Here is a 26,798-nt window from a genome sequence, read left to right as displayed (position 1 = left end):
GGACCCGAGTCTCTGCTTTCATGCTGCAGTTTTACGCCCAAGTGTCTCAGTTGAAATCACTGAAGTCACATGGGTGTAAAACTGGACCACAATGATTCAGTCTAATGTTTAGCTTTCTTTTGGGAAACTTTTCTTGCGTGTTATGCAGTGTAAATAAAATTATTCTCTATAATAGAGAAAGTTTACTGTGTACATTAAAGCCACTTCACTTTACATACTATTTCTATGGAAGTTCAAGGAACAAGCAAAAGCAAGGATATTCAGAGTTAACTGGCACAACATTCAGACTTTTGTGTATTTTTCTATTTCTCCCTAATGGCATGAGGTAAGGCTAGAAAGTCAGCCCAGATTTTAGCTTGAGTTCTGTATATTCTTCCTTTAGCTGCTTTGTCAGCGTGCTGAAATTGAGAGTGCTGAAATTATTTTGCTAAAGCAATGTTTATCAGGAAAGAGGGTGGGGGGCGGGTTGTACAACTCCAACTACAGAAGGTGATTCAACTGGTAATTTTTCTAACGTCTTTTGCCCTTTGATATAAATGAAACAACAGCAGCAAATGGAGAAAAGGGATGAAAGCAAAGGGATGAAAAAAAAAAACCCATCAGATGCAAATCTCTAACTTTTCTAGTCACTGACTGGAGGATGGGGGTGGAGGGGAGAAAGGAATCCTTTATGTGCCTGTGACTCAATGAGATCAGCCAGTGCTGTGTGGAGTCCTGCATTGGACAGCACTATAGTTTAAAAGCCTGGTTTTGATTTTTTTTAAAGAGTTTTCAGGAAGTCTGGGGGAGGGGCAATGCAGTTTTTTTGTTATACTGGGCCCCTTTGTCGAGATGGAACAAGAGGAAAGGTCTATCTGCTTGTGGTGCATACACATATCAGCTATTCCCAGGGAAACTTCCCATCGCCTGTAAAAGGCACTGGGCCCCCGCAGTACTGGGAGAGGGGGTGGGGGGTCAGCTGAGAATGGAGCTGCTAGTGCTGCTCAATGCCCTGGTTACAAGGCTGCTCTTTGTTCTACACTCTCTGATCGGGGTTTGGAGGGTGACTGAAGTGAAGAAGGAACCCAAGTTCTGGCTGCTGGCATTGCTCAACCTCCTCCTGTGCCTGGAAACTGGGCTCACCCTCAAGTTTAAGCAAGGCAAAGGCTACAAATGGTGAGCATATCCCTTTGGCTCCTTCAGGGTGTCTTTTGGCTCTTTGCATGTACACTTATTGCAGATCTGAGGCTCACTGTAGCTGGGTTGCTATTTTATTTCAGAGCTGAGACTCACTTTAGCTCTGCTACATAAGCTGTTCTTGCTTTGTCTGTGTTGAGATTTCAGAAATATTTGCATCAATTGCTACAGTAGGTTTGTAGATGGGATTTGGGGGGCAGTAGGGTTCTGGACAAGCCACTGCAAAATCCCAAAGAGCTTTTTAAAAGGGTAGTTTTGCATCAGCTCTTTGGAGATCAAACTTTTCCCAGGGAAAGCATTGGAAAATGTGAGTTTCATGCAAGGCATTTTTGTTCTAGTGCTGCTGATCTAGAGTGCTGAAATAGCTAGGAAGAAAAACTACATAACTCCTTTAGATTTTGCTATAATCTGCACAGATAGAAAATCTGGGTGCTTTTTGAGCAACAGCTTGTCAGGTAGCAACTGTGCAAGGGGCAAAAATCCCAGAGAAAGCAGGCTGCTCCATGCTATAGTTCCAGCAACCTCCTCCTTCTGCTAGTCTCACTGATAGCCACAGTTTTCCTGGAACACTATTCCTCATCAGTGCTGGCTGCAACAATGATTACCCTGAACCGACAATCAACAAATAAAGATGTGTACAAGCCACTGGCTTGGTATGCTGTAGATTCTGCTCAGTATTTCAGTTTCTAATCTGTCTGAAGTTAAATATGGGAGCTACTGCATTGAAAATGTTTCAATATAAATGAATGTGGGTGAGAGACAAAGATTCCTTAAAAAACATATCACAGTTTGCCCAAGGACGAGGGTTTTACATGTGTTTAGAAAGTGCTCATGCAAACAGGATGACTTTGCTTCTGTCCATATCCCATGTGATTCATTAATCTAAAGCGGGGGTGGGCAAACTTTTTGGCCCGAGGGCCACATCTGGATGGGGAAATTGCATGTAGGGCTGGAGCAGGGGGTTGGGGTGTGGAAGCGGGTGCGGTGTGCAGGAAGGGGCTCAGGGCAAGGGGTTGGGGCAGAGAAGGGGTACGGGGTGTACGAGGGGGCTCAGGGAAGGGGGTTGGGGTGCAGAGTGTGGGAGGGGGCTCAGGGCAGGGGTGCAGAGAGGAGTGTGGGAGGGGGCTCAGGGCAGGGGGTTTGGGTGCAGGAGGGGTGCGGGCTCCGGCCTGGTGCCGCTTACCTGGAGCGGCTCCGGTGTGGCAGCAGTGCACACCGGGGCCAGGGCAGGCTCCCTGCCTGCTCTAGCCCAGCACCAGTCCCGGAAGAGGCCAGCACCACATCCCTGTGCCCCCTGGGGTAAGGCAGGGCAGAGGGCTCCACACGCTGCCCTCGCCTGTGAGTACCTCCCCCGAAGCTCCCATTGGCTGCGTTCCCCATTCCCGGCCAATGGGAGCTGTGGGGGGCAGTGCCTGCAGGCGAGGGCAGCACGCGAAGCCCTCTGCCCTTCTCCTCCCACCCCCAGGGCCACAGGGACGTGGTGCCAGCCGCTTCCAGGAGTGCTGCGGGGCCCATGGGGCCATAGGGGTGGCAATCCCGTGGGCAGGATCCAAAGTCCTGACAGGCTGGATTCGGCCTGTGGGCCGTAGTTTGCCCACCCCTGATCTAAAGAGTGAGCCAAATCAACAGTTCTCTATAAGCAGAGGTAAAAGTTTTTGCATCTGCCAGTATTATTATGGATCTTCCGTTTGTAGAAACTCAAGCCACATGTCCCTGAAAGTAAATAAACAGGTAAAAAAAAAGAAAGATAGTTTTATGATAATAAATGCTGACGCCATTGTGTGAAATGTTATAAAAGTCCAAAATATTATTGTGAGGCAAGCCACAAAATTTTCACAGTCTAAACTCAAATATCCTCCTAGCACTAATGCGTCTTGTACTTTTTAAATAATGCAGTAACTATTTAGTAATTATAGGGATCAAAATACATGTTTATTATAAAGAAGCAGTGTCAGAATTTTTGTCAACATCAGCAGCTATGCAAAGGAATATTTCACACATCTGTTTTCAGAAAATTCAAAGAATAGTTTTAGCTGTGCAAATAAGTTTGGATTCAACAGAGGTCAGTAGAAAGTCTTGGGGAAAACAAATTTACTCAGGAACTAGAGCAATCCTGCAGAAATGTTTTTAAAAAACTGGACCCAATCCTGCACTCTGTGACTTCACTGGGAGTAAGATCAGGCCTGATAACAAGAAGGTGTCTAGGCATTTCTTTTTCTTTCTGCCAGGGAGGTGCTCGACCCCTGCTCCATTCCAGGCTCGCCCCCACTCCACCCCATCCTCCAAGCCCCTACCCCGCCTCACCTTGCCCCGCCCCACCCCTGCCTTTTCCCACCCCCTCCCCCGAGTGCGCCCCATCCCCGCTCCTCCCCATCCCTCCCAGTGCCTCCTGCACACTGCGAAACAACTGATTGCAGTGGGCCGGAAGCACTGGGGGGGGACGGGGAAGAGTTGGTCAGTGGGGCCCCCAGCAGGTGGGAAGCACAGCAGGAGGGGGGAAGCTTGCTAATTTTTTTCCATGGGTGCTCCAGGGCTGGAGCACCCACGGAGTCGGTGCCTATGCCACTAACCCTCTCTTTTTGTCCTATGACTGTTAATGGACCACTCTACCTTGAACAGTCCCTTAGAATATCCGCTAACTGCCTATGCCAAACACTCTGCTCCACCTTGCATGTAGCTGTGTCACTGAGAGTACCTTTCCCAGATCTGAAGAGCAGCTCTCTGTGGCTCAAAAGCTTGTTTCTCTCACTAACAGAAATTGGTCCAATAAAAGATATTACCTCATCCACCTTGTCTTACAGGAAAGATAGGTAGCCATCATGTCTCTGGCTAAGATTGTCAAATATACTAGTTGTTTTCCATTTGATACCTGCTTAATGTTTCTAGGGTGGAAATTAGAACTACTTCACTCTCAAGATATGACTACACTTCCATCAGTCTTCTAGCTGCATCTATACCAGGGATTAAGTTGACCTAACGACAGTGCTTGGGGCACAAAATTTTTCCCAGCCCTGAGGGACATAGCTAGGTTTGTCTATTTTTTAAGTGTAGACCAGGCCTTATTTTGCTCTCTTCTGAAATGATCTAACTTTAAAAAAAAAAAAATTGAATCAATGACATTGAAATGAAGTAAAAAAAAATACATTTAAAAAACCAAAGGAGTAACTGGGTAGTTTTGAAGGCAGTAGCATCAGGCGTTTGATTGAGCCATTTTATGGCAGTTCAGAAAACTGGTACTTTTCTCTGGCAGCTCTCTCTTGCTCCAGAAAATAAACTTTAGTTTAGCCCCTATGCCCAAAATCTTTAGCCCTTATAGCTGCAAAAATAATCCTTCTAACTTTTAAAATGTAAATTAGTGGAGTGATGTCTGCAGAAATCCTGAAACAATAGTTCTGCTCGCCTCAATCCGTGTTAACTATGAAATCTAACAATGATAATTTAAGTGTGAACATTGTTAACTATTTCACTGCTGACCAAAGCGTCAAAGAAAGAAAAAGGAACTGGTCATATTATGAAGATCTGCACACAATCTCATTCTGATGTCACAAGGGGGTAGAGCTCAGACTGTGGGTGGAGCAGCTGGACTGACTGCAAGCCAAAAACTGAGCAGCTGTAGCAAGTCCACTTAAATTGCAGAGCAACAGAAGGTGAGGGGCTGTCACCACAAAATCAATTTGAGCGAAAAAAGGCTGCTTTAGGGAAATACCTTAACAAAAGTGTAGTAGAGGGGCTAATGTTTCCTATTATACCTGTGAACATCTTTAATTTTACTGTCACATCATCATGGAGAAAAGATAGTTAAGGCTGTTTCAAGCAGTTTCATGTGACTTCAGGATTTAGTGATCAGGAGTAATGATAACCAAGTAAGTTTCCTCAGGCTTCTCCTTCACCCATGAAGTCAAGGGGAGTTTTGTCATTAATTTTAATGGGAGTAGGATTAGATTCCTAGGGTTGGAATCAGTGCCCCCGGAAGTCAGTGAAAAGACTCCAGTCCCTTGATGAGGCTTTGGATCAGGCTCATTCAAAACAACATCGGACCTAACTCCTGGTCCAAAAAATGACTATGAAGAAAGTATTGACTTGCATTTTACTGGGAAACCGTAGCAACAAACACAAGAACCAAAAAAGGGAGAAGTGTGCGTAGACGGTATGATAAAATTCCTCAGCGTTCTTGGAAAACATGGCCAGCTCAAGAAGCTGAATGCCACAAGTGTCAAAGCAAGCAGAGGTGACACAAAGTGAAAGACAAAACAGAGAGATCCACAACAAACAAGAGAAGGAGAATTTGTGGCACCTTAGAGACTAACAAATTTATTTGAGCATAAGCTTTCGTGAGCTACAGCTCACTTCATCGGATGCATTCCAGTGGAAAATACAGTGGGGAGATTTATACACATAGAGAACATGAAACAATGGGTGTTACCATACACATTGTAACAAGAGAGTGATCACTTAAGGTGAACTATTACCAGCAGGAGAGCCGGGGGAGAGGAGGGTGTAGAAAACCTTTTGTAGTGATAAATCAAGCTGGGCCATTTCCAGTAGTTGACAAGAACGTCTGATGAACAGTGGGGAGTGGAGGGGGGGAATAAACATGGGGAAATAGTTTTACTTTGTGTAATGACCCATCCACTCCCAGGCTCTATTCAAGCCTAAGTTAATTGTATCCAGTTTGCAAATTAATTCCAATTCAGCAGTCTCTCGCTGGAGTCTGTTTTTGAAGGTTTTTTGTTGAAGAATTGCAACTTTTAGGTAATCGAGTGACCAAAGAGATTGAATTGTTCTCCAACAGGTTTTTGAATAATTCTTGACATCTGATTTGTGTCCATTTATTCTTTTATGTAGAGACTATCCAGTTTGACCAATGTACATGGCAGAGGGGCATTGCTGGCACATGACGGCATATATCACATTGGTGGATGTGCAGGTGAACATAGTGAACTCTGATAGTGTGGCTGATGTGATTAGGCCCTATGATGGTGTCCCCTGAATAGATATGTGGACACAGTTGGCAACAGGCTTTGTTGCAAGGATAGGTTCCTGGGTTAGAGGTTCTGTTGTGTTGTTGCTGGTGAGTATTTGCTTCAGGTTGTGGGGCTGTCTGTAAACAAGGACGGGCCTGTCTCCCAAGATCTGAGAGAGCGATGGGTTGTCCTTCAGGATAGGTTGTAGATCCTCGATGATGCGTTGGAGAGGTTTTAGTTGGGGGCTGAAGGTGATGGCTAGTGGCGTTCTGTTATTTTCTTTGTTGAGCCTGTCCTGTAGTAGGTAACTTCTGGGTACTCTTCTGGCTCTGTCAATCTGTTTCTTCACTTCAGCAGGTGGGTACTGTAGTTGTAAGAATGCTTGATAGAGATCTTGTAGGTGTTTTTCTCTGCCTGAGGGGTTGGAGCAAATGCGGTTGTATCTTAGAGCTTGGCTGTAGACAATGGATCGTGTGGTGTGATCTGGGTGAAAGCTGGAGGCATGTAGGTAGGAATAGCGGTCAGTGGGTTTCCGGTATAGGGTGGTGTTTATGTGACCATCGCTTATTAGCACCATAGTGTCCAGGAAGTGGATCTCTTGTGTGGACTGGTCCAGGCTGAGGTTGATGGTGGGATGGAAATTGTTGAAATCATGGTGGAATTCCTCAAGGCCTTCTTTTCCATGGGTCCAGATGATGATGATGTCATCAGTGTAGCGCAAGTAGAGTAGGGGCATTAGGGGACGAGAGCTGAAGAAGTGTCATTCTAAGTCAGCCATAAAAATGTTGGCATACTGTGGGGCCATGCGGGTACCCGTAGCAGTGCTGCTGATTTGAAGGTATACATTGTCCCCAAATGTGAAATAGTTATGGGTGAGGACAAAGTCACAAAGTTCAGCCACCAGCTTTGCCATGACATTATCGGGGATACTGTTCCTGATGGCTTGTAGTCCAACTTTGTGTGGAATGTTGGTGTAGAGTGCTTCTACATCCATAGTGGCCAGGATGGTGTTTTCAAAAAGATCACCGATGGATTGTAGTTTCCTCAGGAAGTCAGTGGTGTCTCGAAGATAGCTGGGAGTGCTGGTAGCGTAGGGCCCGAGGAGGGAGTCTACATAGCCAGACAATCCTGCTGTCAGGGTGCCAATGCCTGAGATGATGGGGCGCCCAGGATTTCCAGGTTTATGGATCTTGGGTAGTAGATAGAATATCCCAGGTTGGGGTTCCAGGGGTGTGTCTGTGCGGATTTGTTCTTGTGCTTTTTCAGGGAGTGTCTTGAGCAAATGCTGTAGGTTTTTTTGGTAACCCTCAGTGAGATCAGAGGTAATGGCTTGTAGAAAGTGGTGTTGGAGAGCTGCCTAGCAGCCTCTTGTTCATATTCTGACCTATTCATGATGACGACAGCACCTCCTTTGTCAGCCTTTTTGATTATGATGTCAGAGTTGTTTCTGAGGCTGTGGATGGCATTGTGTTCTGTACGGCTGAGGTTATGGGGCAAGTGATGCTGCTTTTCCACAATTTCAGCCTGTGCACGTCGGCAGAAGCACTCTATGTAGATGTAACAAACAAGGTTACAGAACTTTCAGTGTAAGTGACGTGCATATCTGGCCAGTATCTTTATAAACAGTTTTAGTCCATGTTGAAGGTTTCTTTGGGGAGGAAACATTTGTTTTGGTTCAGGATATTTCTACCCTTGTACTTACACAGGTGTAAAAGTAGATTGACATCAGAGTCCGTGTGTAACTCAGTGGAGTGACTCCTGATTTACACCAATTGTTGAGATCAGAAAGAGGGCCTTCAGCAAGAGATTTTTATATACTCACTTCCATGCAGAACTGAGTGGGCAAAATACATGAATTAAAAGAGAAACTTTCATTTTGTTTTTGAAAAAGGTTTTTAAACAAACCTAATCTTTGAGAAGTTTACTAGTAAACCAGTATTAAGACATACATGTATTGATTGCATTAGGAATTCAGTGAGAATGGCAGCTGTTAAAGTGTTGGTTGCAGTTACCCCTCTCTTTTGTATTCCATATGGCAGAACTCACAAAACACTTATTAAATACAGTTCACACTGAAAAGTAACATTCTGAATGTTCCACTCAGAAGATGGTAGGATATATGTGGTGCTCATACAGTGTTGTAACCTAAGCTATCTTTTCGTTTTCTTCACAGGTTTTCTCCAGCAATATTTTTATATCTGATTAGCACAGTACCATCATTATGGCTACTGGAAACTCATCGTGAAACTCAGGTATTTCTTGTGGTCCTTGAAGGAAATATCTGGAAACTGATTCCTTTATTCATAGTCTGCCAGGTCTTATTCCTATTCTTCATTCCATTTTCTGGTGACTCTACCTATCCAGCTCCAACTCTAGTAACATCTTTTGGTAATGTTGAATTGGCAGCACTTCATTAAATTTGATTTAATGAAACTCACTACTTGCCAGGCTGACTGAGACCAATCTCTTTGGTATTCTGCTGATGGGAATGGGACTGGAAGTCTCAAGATAACTGATATACAGCCATGCACCTCTAGGTTACTGGTCTGAGCCCAACTTAGGCTGGCAATGGCATTACTGTCAGATAGCTGCTTGGTGGCTTAGGTAAAATACAGTACTGGTTCCAGTCCAGTTCTTAGCAGTCAGGTACCATGGTCCCACCTAAGTCAAGGTTGAGGCATATTTGCCCACTATTGTTAGGAAGATTACATAGTCACTGCCAACGCTGTACTCCTGGTGGATGATATTCACCCCCTATGTCCCACTTTATCCCTATTTGAGGGTTTAAGTAGAGTTAAGTGATGCATAGGCCTCCTGCTGGCCCTCTGACCAGAGATGTACTGACTTCTGTGCTCTCTGATTAAATAATGGAGCCAGTCTCCAGAGCTACTACACATGTGATGAAGCAGAAAGGGACAGGGCCTGCCTGCAGGAAAGCTGGATTCTAGTCCTAGCTCTGCTGTTGATTCCCTTTGTGACTTTTGGAAAGCCACTTTTATCTATGCTTTATTTTTTCTTTTAAAAAAAAGGATACTTATACTTACCCCTTTTTGTAAAACATTTTGAAATCCCTGGATTAAAGGTGTTCTATTAAGGCTAACTCCTCTTGTTATTCATGAGGATTATGAGAACGTTACATTTCAAGAGTGGAATCCTCAGCTGCACCAAGGAAGAGCTAGGGGTAGTTGTGAGTGGGTGGGGGAAGCTGCAAATGAGTCAACTGCAGCTTTCCAATCCTAAAGCCAATTCTATGCCAGCTCCAGCCCTAGTCAGTATAGTTCAGAGCAGCATTAAGGTTCCCTCTTATCCTTGGTGCACCCCCTATGTCAGGTAGGGGGGAACAACAGAGCATAGAACAAGGCTAAATCAGCCAGCTCTTAATCAGCGGATGATTCCTCAGTGTTGGATGATTGTCATCTCCCCACTTAGAGCATATTTAAGTCCCCTTAGCACTGCCAGAGTGGCACAATGGGGCTTAGCATGGATCAGGATTTAGCCCCAAGAGTTGCATTAGAACTTCCTCAGAAGAGCCTGAGAGGATTGTTAACAGAAAGCAATAGAAAGAAAATGAATAAGTTTGATTAATCAAACACAGAGCCTCATTTTCTCCTCTGAAACATTGTTAGATCACAGAGAAACGTTATCAAATATTCAAAATTGCATTTGCACTGAGATTGCCTGAGGCTCTTTCTAAACACAGAAGCAAGAATTTATTGTCTTCATGTTTGGCACATCTTCCTAAACATTTGTGAACAGGTAAAGTGGATATTGAGAACATTTGTAATCGTTAACTCTGGGCTAAGAAACAGGCTAATTCTGTAGTCAAAGGCAGGAGATTATGTCCCAGAATGATGTTACAACATGGCATACTTTGTATTTTATTGATATACTGCTCCTCTGAATTAAAGTGGGAGTATATCAAGTAAATAGTTCAGGTTATTCTTGAAGAGAAGGATAGAGGATTCTGAAAGTACATATGACCTAATGGATTCAAACCAAGACCTCAGGGAAGGACATCAGTCTTGTTAATAATTAGGCCAAAATGTAGCACCCAGTCACAAGTGCTACTCTTAATAATAAAATATCTTGTGCCTTTTCTTAATAAAAGGATCAAGACCAGGCAATTGTGCAACAACTATAGCACATTTATTGAATACACAATAAAAAGGTTTTGTGGTAACTGAGGCAGTAAATACTATTAAAGATTTTGCTCTCAGATTGAATCCCTGAAAGTAAACATTAGCCCTTCCCCCCAAAAAGTGGTAATTATTTAGGGCATAATTTAATATGTACTCCCCTACCACTGAAGAGCATGCAAGTTTTGCTTCCATAAATATCACAGGAATGAGCATTAGTAATATAATATATATATATATACACACACACGTATATATATCAGATATGTGAAATATCGACAGTGCCTTGTATTATTTAAAGCTGCGGTTCTCAAACTTTTTTTTTCCCACTGACCCTTTGAAAATTGCTGAGGGTCATGGCAGACCACTTAAGGATCTTTCCAAATGTTGTTTGAACCATTAGCTAACTATTGTAAAGCGCTTTGGATAAAAGTGCTATAAATATTTTAAAAAAACCCTTAATAATAGATTTTTTTTATTCTAGAAATAAAAGCCCACAACTCATATTTTAATATCAGTAGTCTTACCTGTCTAATGCAATGGATGTGCCCTCTCTCCCCCGTCACGGCAGCCACAGAGCTGAGGCTGGGAAGGAGGAGGGTCTCTCCCTCTCTCCCCCACCTCAGCAGCCCATGAGCTGAGGCTGGGAAGGAGGGGGGTCTCTCCCCAGCAGCCACAGCCCTGGAGCTGGGGAAAGTTGCCTCTTTCTCTGGCCACTGCAGCCCTGCACACCCCAAATTCCCCCCACCCCCTCTTCTTACCCCACTGCCCCCTCTTCCCTCCCAAGGCCACCACCTCACCTTATATGTGTGTCTTCTCCAGGGTCCAGGCACCTAATTAGTGGAGCCACACCTGCGAGTACTATTCTTTTGTGTGCAGCTGCTCAGGCATGCACCTTACAGGGAACTATCTGCAGAACACCTGAATGGAGCTCACCGACCACAGTTTGAGGACCTCTGATTTAAAGCATGTTGGGATGCACTTTTTTAATAGAGGGTTATGGTATAAAGTCAGATTGAACTATGTTGAATAAAAAAAATTAGTCAGTAAAATCAGTGAATTAAATAGCAAGGTAGAAAACTGACAAATATTATAATCTGTAAAAACACAGATTTGAGACATTCCTGTTTTCTTCCTAAAGCTTAAGGTCCCAATTGAGCAAGCCACATTAGAATGTGTTTAAGTGCTGTGCTGAATAGAGAATGACTTAAGTATATGCTTAACTTTATACACATGCTTCAATGCTTTGAATCAGGCTCACAGAGAGCTCACTCATACTCCACGTGTACTTGAGCAACAGCCAGGTTAAAGGTAAATTTCCATTCAGTACAAAAGAAGTTACAAGATGTGCCAACCAAATATTTATTTTAAACAACCCTGAACAGTTTAAGAAGCAACCTAAATCCACCCCACGGACAGAACTAGTGCTTTGTACTACATATGGGCAAAGTTTTGTGGATGAATAATGTGTTTATTAAAAAACGCAGCTTTGGGGTGACAAACTATTTGCAAATTTGGGTAGAATATGGCAAATAATTTCAGATGAAAAAAAATGAAGAGTGTCAAAACATTTTGTTTTAGCTTTTTTGATATGAAACATTTTCACTTTTCATTTTGAAGTGATATTTCATTAGAAGTTTAGCTAGATTTATCTTTAAGAAGGGGTAAAAAACACCCAAAATCTAAACAAAAGAAAAATGTAATTTGGGGGGTTTTTTTTGTTGTGGCAAGAAAAAAAATCTAAAAGTTCAATTTTGAGTTAACCTGAAATGAATTTTTTATTTTGGATTTTTCAGTTTGGCCACCAAACTAAGAAAACAATTGTTTGCTCAGCTCTGCTCTGTATATTTAAGTATGATTTTAATGCTAGATCCAACTTGATACATCATCCTACTAATAAAGTAAATGTTTGTTTTTCATCACTTGCCCTGACATTTTTGCGGGAGACAAAAGACTATATTTAAACAAGTGTCCTCACCTTATGTCATGGGTAGGGCCCTATCAAATTCTTGGCCGTGAAAAACGCATCGTGGACCATGAAATCTGGTCTTTTGTGTACTTTTACCCTCTACTATACAGCTTTCGCAGGGGAGACCAGCATTTCTCAAACTGGGGGTCCAGACCCAAAAGGAGTTGCAGGGCAGGAGGGAGGGGGGAGGAGGAGTCGCATGATTATTGTAGGGCGGTCATGGTATTGCCATCCTTACTTCTGCACTCGTGCACTGCCTTCAGCGCTGGGTGGCCGGAGAGTGGCAGCTGCTGGCCAGGCACCCAGCTCTAAAGGCAGCACAGAAGTAATGGTGGCAATACCACGACCCACTCCTCCAATAACCTTGCGACCCCCCCCCCACCACAACCCTCTTTTGGGTCGGGACCCCTATAGTTACAACACCATGAAATTTCAGATTTAAATATTTGAAATCATGAAATTTGCAATTTTTCAAAATCCTATGACCTTGAAATTGACCAAAATGGACCATGAATTTGGTAGGGCCCTAGTCATGGTCCAGCTTCTCTTCACGTTTAATCCTGCAAGCAAGTCATAGTGCAGAATTGGCAGCATCACATGTATTTCCATAGCAGCAGACTATGAAGGTCTCCAGCATCAACTTCATTCTTTACAGTATAGCCCCATAGGTATGTCTGTTGCTTCAGGGGGCCCAATCCTGTGAGGTACTGAGCACTCCCTTGGAGTTTTCAAAACTCTCAACTCCCACAGAAGTCAGTGGCAATTGAGGGTACTCTGCCCCTTGTAGCAGTGGGTCCAGAATAGAGTTGGTCAAATGACGCTGTGAAAAGTTTATTAGTTGGCCCTTAATTCCATTTGCAAACTGTTTGCAATCCCAAAAGGAATTTTCTGAATTAGTCTATAGGGTTTTCACAAGCTGTAGCAATTGCTCCTTGCAGTATTAAAATCTAGAATTTGGCCTATAACTGATCACGATATGGTTTCTGTTCCTTGATTGGATCACTTAATGTTTATAAATACAGTAGAACCTCAGAGTTATGAACTGACCGGTCAACCACACACCTCATTTGGAACTGGAAGTACATAATCAGGCAGCAGCAGAGACCAAAAAAAGAAGCAGCAGCAAATATAGTACAGTACTGTGTTAAATGTAAACTACTAAAATAATAAAGGGAAAGCAGCATTTTTCTTCTGCATAGTAAAGTTCAAAGCTGTATAAAGTCAACGTTCAGTTGTAAACTTTTGAAAGAACAACCATAACGTTTTGTTCAAAGTTACAAACAACCTCCATTCCCGAGGTGTTCGTAACTCTGAGGTTTGACTGTAGGAAAAACATGTGAAGAAATCATAGGGATGTTGAATCTCATTTTAGGAAGAAAAAAAAGTAGGAAATAAGTTAGCCAAGGAAGTTTGAGGATTTTAAAAATTTCTTCCTATCCTTTTTTGCACATTAAAGAGAATTACATCTAGCTACGTATATAGATCCAATACTGAAAAATAGTCGAGTTCCTTCCTGACAGAGAAAGAAAGATGTAAGCCAGATTTATTCACTGCCTGCCAGGCTTTACATTCAATTTTCTCTTTTTCCTGACATTTCACCAATTGCAGCAGGAGTTTCCCACTAAATAAGTGTCATATTCCCACTAAATAATTGCATGTATATAGTGGATAGATGGGCTGGGCGAATAGCTCTGGTGCCAGTGCTCCCCTTCACGCTCGTACGTACTTTGTAAAATGAACAGCTCTTCCCCAAACTTCCATGGGAACACACACCAGTTTCATAAATATTCCCAGAGAACTGAGCCAGAACAAGACACAAATGTAATCAAATCAGGACTCAGACTAAATGAACATGTTAACAAATATAGTTGTCCACTATTTGCTCACATCTAGTCCAGAATAAGGACTAAGGAGTGCAAGTCAGGGCAGAATTCTTCAGAAGGAGAAGTCTAGCACTGCGGGAGAAAAGCTCACCTTAAAACACAAATAGCTTTACAAATAGAAAGAGGGACCCAGATAGATACGGACAGAGTAAGTTGCTTTTGCATGTATGGTCTCCGTTTCCTCATCCCTACCCCAATATGACAGTTCTCACCTTGCTCGCCAGGCTGCAGTTTGATGGTGCCAGGAGCTGCTGAGATACCTTCTAGGGTGGGGGGAGAGGGAGGAGCTCTCTCAAGTGGGAACAGCTGAGGCAGTGTTCCACATGTTCCCTCTCCTTTTCCTCCCCACTTTCCTTCACTGTGGTGGGGCTGCTGCTGCTTCTTATCCTCCCATCACTTCCTTCCACCTTCTGCATCTGAGCCTGGGTTCTGGGCCTGTCCCACCTACTGCGCTGCGTGTCATGTACATGGCAGGTTGCTGGGCTGCTCCTAGCAGCCCAGGCTCCTGTACCAGATACAGACTGAGCTTCCGTCTCAGAGCTACACACCAGATGCGTTCAGTACAAGATCCTTTAATGTTCTGCCAGGTATGGCTGAAGTTAGCTTAGATAAGATATTTTACACACTGTGCCACCTAGCGGCTGAACAGTGTACTACAGTTTAGTATTCCACTACAATTCAGGGTGGCGCTATGGCTCTGTGATTGGCTCCCATTTGGTGACAATGCAGAGTGAAGAGATTGATACAGCTTTCTGTCCAGATGGGGCAGCCATTGTGGGCTCCCTGTTTCAGCCCTTCCCTTAATCTACATGCTGGATCTCTGGTGATGGAGTCTGGCAGGGATTTTTCCCACATGGCAAAACTGGCAAAGTGCTGGATGGGTTTTTCACCCTCCACCTGGCATCCAAGAGGTCTGGGCTCAGGGGTTACATTACACTTGGTGCAACTTTGGCAGTTCTAGTGCCATAGATAAATTAAAAATAGTCTGATTCAAGCTCCCTGTAACCCAGTGGGTTGCCTGGGCATTGACCCTGAGCACAGTCATGCATAGTGGGGTTTGCCTCTATGTCCTGCATAGTTTGTGGCTCCTACCCCAAGTGGGAGGAAGGAAGTGTGTTGTGACTCTGGTTTCTAGTCACCATTGCTTGGCAAGCTTGAGGGTGTAGAGGGGGCATGGCCTTCACACTCACCCTCAGGTTATAGTCCCACCCAGGCCAGTGGTGTCTGTTGAGATGTGTACTGAAACAATCCTCCCGGGTACTTTGGAGTCATTAACCCAATTAGACAATCGCTTTAAATAAAATTGCAGCGTCCTCATTTAACCACATTGTGTTCGTGTCTCATTGTTTTGTTCATGTCACATGTCCACAGTAATACCTCTGTCTACTTTCCTTCTCATAAGATACAAAACATCCATGGTTCTTTTCCCTTGTTTATGTTAAACTCTCTCCCTGTGAAACTCCCCACCCCCATCCCACCACAAATAACCCAAACAGCTAACCTAAGAGCTTTTTTCTGAATTTCCAGGTTATTGGGGAAGGGGCTCTATTTACAACATTTGTCCACAATTACTGCACAGTGGTACCTGAGGTGCTTCACTTATGCTTCATTCTCAGTAAAGGGGAAAAGTGGAACCTCAAATTCAGGTATTTTTTGGAAGATGTTGCCTTCGTACTAGCATGTAGATCCCTAGCACACCCTGGAAAATGGTCTGTTTGGTGCAGAAAAAGTTATGGTGGGATTCTTATTTAGGCACCTAACTTCCATTAAAATCAATGGGAGTTAGGTGCCTACTGTACGTACCTTTGTGAATCCCACTCTTAACTCCTACACTGATGCGATGAGCATGCTAGAAAACAATCATCCGGGCCTGTCTGGCAGAAATATGATGGGATTAAAGTCTTCAGTAACTGAGGAGTTTGATTTTCTAATTAGCTTTGTTTTTGAGTAGAATGAAATGAGATGCTGAGGGATTTGTTAGGAAGATAGATTTTTAAAATCATATCCAATCTGCTCCAGGGACAATAATAAGAGTCACTGAATATCTGCTCCCTGCATCCTAGTAGTTTCTTTAGTCACCGCAGCCCCATGCAATGAGGATTTGTTTACTGAAGTTCAGTAACTTCAAGGTTTTTTTGCCTTCATTACATTCTGTCAGAGCTGTATGTACTCAAAGAGTGCAAAGAGCTGCTTTTCTGCTCTAAGGGGATACACAGCAGCACATAGCTTTGTTTCTTAATTAGTCCTGACATTTCACCAATTACAGCAGGAGTTTCCTTGGAAGATAGAAATAAATAGCCTCTTGCCAGAAAAAATGGTTTATCTTTTCTTCCTCTGAGGGATCTTATGGAAGGAGAAATGAAACAACCAGAATAATTACAGACAGGTCCCCTGGATAGGAGAAAGTTGTCTTGAAAATAGTCTCTTCCTCCCCCCCGGCCCCAAAAGCATAGGCCACACCTGTCTTCAGATTAGAATGCAGCTGTCAGCCTTAACCCTGATTTACCTTCTAATCAGAGAGAGCCTGACTGGATATTTTTGGAACCATTTTGGTGGCATATTACAGAGAGCTACAGCATACTGCATTATGAAGTGAAGTCAAAACTTTACAGAGGTTTCCCTACCATATAGCAAATGGTGTTGAGTCCAGTTCTAGAGTGAAATTCACCTCAGCACTAGACCCATGCACCACTTAAGTCTTCAAAATGGGGAATGCTGTGTTAGCCCCCTGAACAATGGGAGAATTTCACCGTTAGTGAACAGATATTTTTCTACATACCCAATGATTTTGGGGTAAATAAAAAATTCCTAATTCAGTAAAAGGTCTTTTTTTCTATCCATTGCAGACACCCACAAATCATCTATCCCTCTAAGATAACGCTGGATTTTGCACCCATGCATGGAAGGTGGCCATATGTTGTATCAAACTAGGTTGTAAGGTGTCATTTTTGCAGTATTTGAATGCTCTCCTGGACAATGAAACTACAGAGAATGGAGCCAAATTTTGCTTACACTGATGTAAATCTGAAGTAATACTACTGACATCAGTTACATTACTCCAGATGTAAAGTAGTGCAAATGAGCAGAACTGGACCAATAAAGTTAGGCACACAAACCCACTAAGATCATACAACTCCTATATCAGACATATTTGATTCTGCTAAAATATACTGGCAGTTACTAGAAAATTCAACACACACAATATAGAAAATCTACAATACTCTGTTTTACAAAACTGGGTAGTAATTTAGGGGCTCCCTAGCAGGTCCCTTCAAACTTATGTGAATTATGAAATAAATGAACTAATAGGATGGCACTATTGATAATCACAGAGAAAGCCACAGAACTCATAGCCCTAAAGGGAAAATGTTAGTTGTACTGAAACCCCTTCCCTTTCTAAATGATATTGCATTGGAGTTTTCTGATGCAGAAAGAGAAAATGGTTAGGCTTATAGTACACAAGGGGGCGGGGAGAAAGCTACCAGTGGTTGTGGCAGTAAATGGATACCTGTCATTTTTCTCTTGTTTCTAATATGTTTATTAAAATATGCTAATAGAAAGGCAGTTGACTAGATTCTGAACAAAAATGTTTACTGTACTACTAGAACTCTGCTGCAGTATCTGGATCCTACACTCGTACTGTATTTACTAATCCAGCAAGTCAGAGTCAAACTTCAGAAGTAAAACTAAGTGCAGTACAGTGTTGGCATTACATAATATTTTAATACATGAATAGGTAGAACCACAGGCTCTCTCAGAGCTAGTTGGCTTGGAATTCACAGCACACCATCACAGGAAGTTGGGCTTCAGGAGTGACATCCATTGTGGGCTTGCTGAGACTGGGATCAACATGCAGATGAGGCTCAAGTTCTGCAAATGGGGTGAGCAAGTGGCATATTACAGTTTGCTGCTGGAGTATAATGCAAGTACGGCTAAGGCAACAGGAATGGGAAATTGGGAGATTAAATGTTGGAATGGAAGGAAGGAGATGTCTGTCTAGGATGAAGTTGTTGGGTGAAAATTCAAGAATTCTCCTCCAGCCCCATGATGTTTTCTGAGTATATGATGTTTTTGTTTATTGTAGTTTTGCAATAATGAAACTGAACAAACATGGGAGAGTATCAGCAACAGAGAAGACTTCAATCAATTAAAAGAGAGCACTCCCAAAAATGAGGGAGCAGATCATCACATAATTGAGTCGGTGGGATACCTTTCTCTACTCAATCTATAGACCTTATGATATATAGGGGCACAGAGATAAGATAGCACTTTTTGGGTCTATGTAGTGAACCTCCCTTGCACAAGACAGTTTTGCAAAGTGGTGTGATGAAAATTGTCATTTATAAAAAGCCATTGGTGTAGATGGTGCTTGTGCTCTAAATGTTGTTGCTAGGATTGGTCTGAGTCTGAAGGGATTTCCTTCCTCCCCAAGAATGACAAAATTGAGTTCAACAATTTTGGAGTTACAGTGGAGCAAAGTATAACAGTTAAGTGAACAATGAGACAAGGGAAGAAAAAGAAAGAGATAAATCAACTCAGTCTGGCAGTCCATTGAGTGAGTCACACCAGCAGCATGAACGGGTTTGCTTTAATTCTGCTTGAAGAAAGAGCTAACATGATCAGTTGAATTGAAGGTGCATTCAGTGGAGATAAGTTTTTATAGCTAGATCATCTCATGTTCCTATCGTTACATTATTTTTCTTGTTGTTTTGGTCTTTGCAATAGGCTAGAGTTTTTGTCTCCCAGCTCTCCACAGTGTGCGAAACTGTATGGACGCTAGGACTCCACCAGACTTTTCTACTACTACTAATAATAGGGAGATGGCTTCTTCCCATTGGTGGTGAAATCACCCGTGATCAGTTGTCACAGCTGCTGCTTATGTTTGTGGGAACTGCAGCAGACATACTTGAATTCACTAGCGAGACTTTGGAAGTAGAAAATGTAAGGTAAGTAATATTTCCTGAAGTACATCATTTGTATCCAAGGTTATACTGAAGACTTTCTTGTTCCATTTCAAGTTTTGTAATCTGTGTGAATTTGGGGTTGCTGCAACTGGATTATTCAGAGATGTCAAGAGATGGCTACTGTCTAGGACTTTTTATCTTCTTCTGCGCCTCCATGGAGGTGACAAGTAGCTCCCATCCGCTTCATAGGACGTTATTCATAATGAAACATGTCACATTCATCAAAAGGAAAGGACTCAAACAACCAGGAAAATGGAGTAACTAACACACACTGTTTACAATACATACAATTAGAGCTACTCCAACTATTTATTACAAACAGAGCCTCTCCTTTGGTTAGTGATTTGTTCACAAGCTAATCTTGATTGTCTTGTAAATCAGATCCTTTTCAGACTGTATGTTGTTTGCAAACAGTTTGCCGTGGCTATTCATTATCCAAGTTGCATGTTTGGTTACCTGATATGGTTTCTCCCTGAGTGGGTGACAAGGTTTTAAAATAGGAGAGGAGAGAGTAATCTGCTTCCAGTGTGAATTTTCAGATGAATAATAATTAGCATGATTTAGAAACATCTTCAGAGATACTCAGTTATCTGAATTTTCATAAAGAATGTGACCCCACAAATAATGGGGAACTGAACTTGGCACTTTTGTCCCTGAAAATATCCATACATTATTCTTTTTTCACTATTCAACTAAGCTGTACCTGTAACAGAAAACTTATTTAACAACAGGGCAGGCTCTCCCTACATAACAAAGATGGTTCAAGCTCAACGAAGATGTGAAATCACCAGAAGGGTAGGGCATCTTCTCCTCATTGAACCTCAGAATTTATTTCCATACTCTGATCACTCTTGAGTTTTAACTCTGAGGTTTGGTCTAAATCACACAGCTCAAGCAGGTGGAAAATGCAAACCAACTGTAGGGATTCCCACCAGGAGTTGCCCCAGGTTTCTCCAGAATTCCACTGGAATGACACATGAACCCACTAGCTGTACTGTTGGGCTCCAAATCCTTTTAAAAGTGACAGTGTTCTAAATAGTTTGGGGGTTCATTTAATTAGTTAGGTTTCAGAGTAACAGCCGTGTTAGTCTGTATTCGCAAAAAGAAAAGGAGTACTTGTGGCACCTTAGAGACTAACCAATTTATTTGAGCATGAGCTTTCGTGAGCTACAGCTCACTTACTCACTTTTTTGTTTGTTTGTTTTTAGGCATAACCATGCTCTTGTTTATGCAATTCTTTGTGTGTGGACTTGGAGTATGTTGCAGTTTCCACTTGATCTTGCAGGTTAGTATCAGCAAAACAGCTTTTTCAGAGATGAGCATGTCTCAGGGCTGTGCACACGTACAGCACTATGTGAGTGAAAGCAAACACCACTGCCAAAGACTATGCTGTGGGCTTTTGGTCGGCAATTCACATCATAGAGACAATGATGCGTTATTCGAAGGAAGCTCAGCATCAGCATAGAAAAATAAGTATGCTTCCTTTTGAAGGAAGATTTATTTCACGCTGAACTGTGATCTCTTTAATATACACTGTTTGTTTCCAGGCAAACTGGAATTGCTGCTGAATGGGTTAAATAGGAGCACCTGCTGTGACTGTGTCATTATAATGGAAAAATTGACAGAACCTTAACTATAAACCCTGGGGCTAGAGCCACTCCTGGAACTAGGCTGGCTCCCACTGGGGTAGATGATGGCAAAGAGCCCCTGAGTTGGGATGTCCTCTTCTTAACATGAGGCTGGCATAGCCCATAAAGTGGATATGGTTGACTGAGAAAAGGGCGTGGCCAGACATTCCCCCACTCGGTGGCTCCAGTCCACAGAGCTTCTCTGGAAACCATAAAAGTATTACGCTGCTCATCCTTGGCTTGAACACCAAGGAAAGGAGGTAGTAGAAACATCACAAGTGGTCCTACCTCAGGGTGATTTTATCCTCTTGCAGAGAGGGCTTTTCTGGTGCAGGGAGGCATAACGGACATCTCCCTATATCAGCATCTATTATTCTGACCCCTCTTTTCTGGGAGTTTACAATTCAGCTGCATCTCATGTATACCATCAGCTCAAGCAGGAATTATTTTCAACAGGTTTTTATATAAAATTGATAAAATAGCTCAATCAGTTTTTTCTTCTGGGACTTTTTCTGGAGCCATTTTCTTACAAAGGATATTAGGCTTTTTTAAATGTTAAGGTTGAGGCAATATTTCCATGTTTTAATGTTTCATTTTAACAGCTCGATGCTACAGATTGATGCAGGAGCTTTTAAGATGTGTCACATTCAGATCTGCAGATACAGATTTGCTAACAATGTATTCTTTCAAAAATAAATACCACTCTAGTTCAAGAAAGCATTCAAATACCCTTAAAGGATCATAGCATTAATTTAAATGAAGCAACATGTATGCCAGGTTTTTCCTTGTCATTGCTATTCTGTTTCTTTCCCTACATTTCACAGTGGAAAATTAAAGGAAAGAGTATATATATGCTCTTTAAAATATTTACCATACGTGACAATTCTATTTAAGAAGGTAAGTTTGTAACGATCACACCTCTGTACAGCTGTTTGAGTGAGACACAAAAATTTTACTTTTTATGGCTGCACCACAAAGGGCTATGTCAGTGCTGCACATGACATTCAGCTGCATCAAGGCAGGGTGTTTCAAGATGATGATGCACAAGTGCATAGAAAATTCAGCAACTGCATGCAGAAACTTTTGTTTCTCTAATGAATTCAAATGAAATGCTCCGCTGTTCTAAGAGGTTTGCTTTCCATTCTTGACCGAATTATTTACATCCAAAGAGACAAACAATACAGTTCTTCTACTGAATGTGTCATGATTTATGATACTAATTAAATCTAAAAATTATGCAATCTAAACAAAATAACCTAATTTCAGTGGTAAGTTTTTCATGTTAGACAACCATATTTATCATGAGTGACCCCTAGATATTATCTTGCCTTGCAGGTGCAATATCACTGTAAGCATTTTAAGTTAGCTAGTGACACGTTTTCATCAGGTTAAGGAAGACTCGTGCATACAAGTTAAGATATACCCATGTGATTTAGTACCCATAAAACCAGAAATAGATAGCAATGACTAGAGTCATTCATATTGTTTGTAAGCACTGTACATACCTCCCATCCTGTATAGCCTAACCCTAACCTACAAGGCCGGCTGTGTGAGCCATGTGCCATCACTGAAAGGAGGTTACTGGTCATACCAAATCTGTATGGTGGGTGTGTGATGTGGACAAGTGTCCAACAAGGACGGAGTGAGACCATATTGTTTTCAAGCCCTATTCAGCAAAGCACTTAAGCGTATACTTAACTGTAAGTACATTCTTAAGAGGGAAGTGCATGCTTTGCTGTATCAAGCCCTGGGCATACTTTATTTTCAGCCTGGACCTGCAGGGTTGATAGTTTAGTGCACTAATAATCTACTCTACCTCTGAGCTGCCCTTTCAGCCTTTCATGTCTAGGTTTCAGAGTGCTACATTAACACAGAATGTCTTTTATTTACAGTGCAACATATTGGCTGTAAACTATCTGTGTCATCTACGAGAGTCCCCACTTTACTGCTGTGCAGACACAGTGCAGACCTGTGGAACATTGGAATCAGCCTCTTCATACAAGATGGCCCTTTCCTCGTTTTACGTTTGATACTGATGAGCTATTTTAAAGTAATCAATCAGATGCTGGTGTTTTTCACAGCTAAGAATATCTTAGTTGTGATGTTACAACTGTACCGTCTAATAGTGCTATCGTTAGACTTCCGTGCTTCCCTGCAGTATCCACCAAGCAGCCGGATAGGAGGAGTGAGCTGCTGCCCATGTGAGCCTAATGATACCACTCTCCCACCCAGCGACTCGGATACTGATATGAGAGAATGCACTGCTATTCCTCTGGAGGATTCGCCAGTCCCATCAGAATATCAGTGAACTCAGCTGTTTATTCACTGCAACACCGTCTGTTTCCTGTGGCCTTTTGGAAGGGTTTGGCCTGTTTGTATTATCGTGGTTCTTACTCATCTCCCTTCCACCACAAAATGAAGTTTTGTTCTAAAAACCAGAAGACTTCGAAGCGATGTCACAGAAAGGAGAACTTTTTGATCCTATTGATTTGGGGGGAGGGGGGGTTCTACTACATCCTTATTATATTTATCCAGCGGGATTAGGTAGGTGTTGTTTATAGAACTACAAGATTTGAAGTTGTATGTGATGCATTAACAAACTTGGTTACTGTCTTTGGAGGCATTATGTTAAAGAATGTGCTCAGATGTATTTGTGCAGAAGGACAGACATATCAGGACAGTTACCTGAAATTGGGGAGCCTGTAACTTTGCTTCAGTTGACAGGCTGTAAAAACAGTGTGGTGAATGATATATCACAGAATTACTTCAGCAATGGCAATTGCATAGGAGTGTAAGTTGAATGGAAATAATGTGTTTCTCCTGTCACTATGACATCAAAACATTGTCCTTTCAGTGAATGTAAGAACAACTGTTTTAGAAGTTACCTCACTATTGGCTTGATTCAGTGAAAGCACCAATGGCGTGGAGTAGCACACAGAACCATGGAAGTCCTTTCTCAGTGTTTTTTGGGGCTTGCCTGGTACCAAATCTAAAACATTTTTAATCTGGCCTTACAGTTCACTATAGTGAAGGACATTTCTGCCATGAGCCATATTCTATAGAGGTGCTTATCTTTCTATTACAATTAGAGATGGTCAAAATAATGAAAAAATGTCACAAAATACTTTGAAGTTTTTTCCATTTCACAGTGTTTGAAAGTGAGCTAGTACATCAAATGTCTTTTTTGAATTGCAATTGTTATGACTTTACTCAAGCATGTAGTCCCATTTAAAGCAATGGGATTGTTTGTAGAAGACAAGCAAAAGGACTTTGGCTCTCAGTTTGCATTTTATAAAGTGCCTAAACTCTGATGTATCCAATTCAGAGGCTGTCTGGTCTACTGAGTATCTGAGCATCATTTTAAAAAAGTCTGAAAAAAAATATATGTTCACCAGTGCAGAGGCTTCTGCGGAAGTTCAGTAGTGAATAATATGAGGTCACTTCTCACCTAAACATATATTACACCAATGTAACTCCACTGATTTGACTGGATTTATTCCTGATTTACACAGGTGTAATGGGATTTGAGAATCAGAGCGATGATTCCAAAAACCTGGCTAAATAACTATATTTGCACACAAATAGCAGGTGCTTTTACAACTTTCCATATTTTGAAAAGTTAATTAAATTTAAAAACATTAACAAAATGTATGAAATTTAACATGACCCAACAGATGTAGTTTTCTCAACTGAAAATTCCCAGTTAAATCTTCTCATGTAATCTTTTGTGGTCTGAAAGATTAATCTGTTTATAGAAGTTAGGAATACATGAAAATTTTAGGAAAAAACCCGAGAATTTTCCCCTTCGTAGCAGGCATACACTAGCTTATTATTATAGGGTCATTTATGAGTGCTGACATGATTTTAATTATTTTTAAAGGAAAAAAAGATTTGAATAATTTGTTTAAAAAACCGCAAAACATATTTTTGTTTATATTTGTGAGGTTTGTAGTGCTCATGACGATGAGGACCTGTGTTACCATGATATTTGCTCAATGCTGGATCAGCACTTTAGGTGATCTAAGAAGAGCGTGCCCAGGCATACTGCAAGCAGGAAGTCTTTCACAGTTCCTTTCCATTCAGGACAGTGCACTTCAGTAATAACCTGCAGCACCTCCTGCTCTTTTAATCTTGGGCCTCTTTTCAGTAGAAAGTGCCATTCGTTAATTGAGGGGTTTTCATGATGTTGGCATATGGAGACTAGGCCACAGCTTGCTCTGGGATTTTAATTCAGGTTTAATGGTAAAAAGCTAGAGCACTGCTGCTGCTAACCAGCTGTTCTCTCTAAAATCTTCAGCACTGAGGTGAATTTCGAATCAGTTGCTTAGATTGTATTTTGCCCTTTTGACTTAAGGCTAGACCGTTCACATTCCTTTTGAAATTTTTTCCAGTTCATTGTTATACACAGGAATTAAAATATTGATGTTAAATGCATGCGTTAATTAATCTGTAATGTACAGATTTTACAATGGCATCATCTCAGATTCATTAGTGCAATGACAAACAGCATGACTTGTGTTAACTCATGATCTACGTGAGTAGGCTCAGTTAGCAACAAATTATCTACTGGGCTACTGGCCTGTAGCAGATCCCAGGGCCTCCAGGGGTCATCAGACACAGAGCCTAGTTAATATCAGGATTATTCTGTGGTAGTAGTAATCTTTCTGCTCATCAGTTGTCTCCTTTCAAGTCCTGGCAAAACTCACATTGACTTGAAAAGGATTTGGGCCCTTCAAGCTACCCCTCTTATGGCCTGATCCCAACCCTGTTGACTTTACCTGACTCACAGGTCCTTTTCTCACACTGGCCTCGGGCTATAGTAGAGATGTGTCCTCTAATGCCGCCTCTCCTCTCGGCAAGGCAAAAAGAGAGTCTAAAAAGACAAATAAGGCACTTAAAAGATGAGCTGTCTATCTTCCTATTTGCGGTTGAACATGGTTAGCAGCAGAATAATTACATTGGCTTGTACAATTCAATAATGGGCCATGGAGAGAGAGATTTAAAATTTATATTAGTCTGAGTATTTGGCCATGGTAATAGATCTTATTTGCAAGAATCCTCCGTTTCCCTCTGCCAATTTCTTACCAGACAAATGAGAGGTTTTTCCAGCAGCCTTTGAGTCAGCTGATCTCTCTCTGAATCTGCCAGCTGGGTGGGGAGAAATACTGCATCATACTGCAGCCTTGCACAGATTTTTGCAACATGGAAGTGGTAGACTATATTTTCTTGAAGATAAGCCAGGCTCTGTGGCATATCTGAAGAACAGTAGGTGTAATGTTTTCTATTCAGGAAAAGCTACAGCTATACTTTCATACTTGGAAAATGAGCCTTTTAAAATGGCAAGGGTTCAGAAAATTCTCCCTAGCTACTGTTCTTTCCTGAGTCAGCAGCATTTTATTACATTGCCTCTTAGAATATGTATCTAACCATTTACAATTATTTATATAGTTGTTCCCAGTTCTGTCCTTTGTTGGTTATTCTATATAGTTATCTTTACTGCCTCCTTCTTCCTTTGCTGAAATTTATTCCTCTTTCTTTTGACACTGGCTCAAATCAGCTTGTAGCTCCTGAGCCTTTAAAAAATCGTGATTGTAGAGTGTATTGAAACCTGGTTCTACTTGTTTCTGTTGGTATTTGTAAAGTACTGTTCTCTGGAAATCGGTGGAAATGGAGGAAAATGTGTAATTACTTTTTAAAAAATTCCCAAGTGTACTTTGCAAATAAAATGCAGTTACCTCAGCGAGAGCTGCCAGTTTATTATGTGAGAGCCAACGACATATGTATTTCCATTAATTATATCTTCCATGTGCTGTTTTTCTTTTCCACTCATGCTAAATTAATTATTTAGACCACATTCTGATCTCAATCATATCAGTGTAAATCATGTGCAATAATAGTGAATTCTGTTCTGTGTAGGTTCTTATACCACCCTCATCATTGTAGCATCTGAGCACCTAAGTGAAGTCACTGATGTTATTCCAGGTTTACACCATTGTATCTGAAGAGAATTTGACCTTTAATATTTATGAAGCAAGATATCTGTGTAAGCAAGTGTGTGTTCATGTGCGCATGCACACA

At 41.8% G+C, this 26,798-nt stretch overlaps 1 protein-coding gene across 1 annotated transcript; it reads left to right on the top strand.

Annotated features, from left to right (window-relative positions):
• The first annotated feature begins 703 nt into the window (after positions 1–703).
• Positions 704–26,459, top strand: TMEM26 (transmembrane protein 26). Its single transcript, XM_007054846.4, has 6 exons — positions 704–1,155; positions 8,314–8,392; positions 18,213–18,329; positions 18,854–19,074; positions 20,301–20,377; positions 22,613–26,459. The coding sequence occupies exons 1-6, from the start codon at positions 965–967 to the stop codon at positions 23,026–23,028; spliced, it is 1,101 nt and encodes a 366-aa protein (XP_007054908.1). The 5' UTR covers positions 704–964; the 3' UTR covers positions 23,029–26,459.
• The last annotated feature ends 339 nt before the right edge of the window (positions 26,460–26,798 follow it).

Source organism: Chelonia mydas, chromosome 7, assembly GCF_015237465.2.
Source record: "Chelonia mydas isolate rCheMyd1 chromosome 7, rCheMyd1.pri.v2, whole genome shotgun sequence".
In the NCBI taxonomy this organism is placed as follows: Eukaryota; Metazoa; Chordata; order Testudines; family Cheloniidae; genus Chelonia; species Chelonia mydas.
Note: the sequence above shows the minus strand (reverse complement) of the source record. Positions and strands in the feature narration are given on the sequence as shown.

Coding starts and splice junctions, on each gene's coding strand:
- TMEM26 (XM_007054846.4), top strand. CDS start 965: ATGGAGCTGCTAGTGCTGCTCAATGCCCTGGTTACAAGGCTGCTCTTT. Junction 1,156..8,313: donor CAAGGCAAAGGCTACAAATG/GTGAGCATATCC, acceptor TTTTCTTCACAG/GTTTTCTCCAGCAATATTTT. Junction 19,075..20,300: donor TTGGAAGTAGAAAATGTAAG/GTAAGTAATATT, acceptor GTTTGTTTTTAG/GCATAACCATGCTCTTGTTT.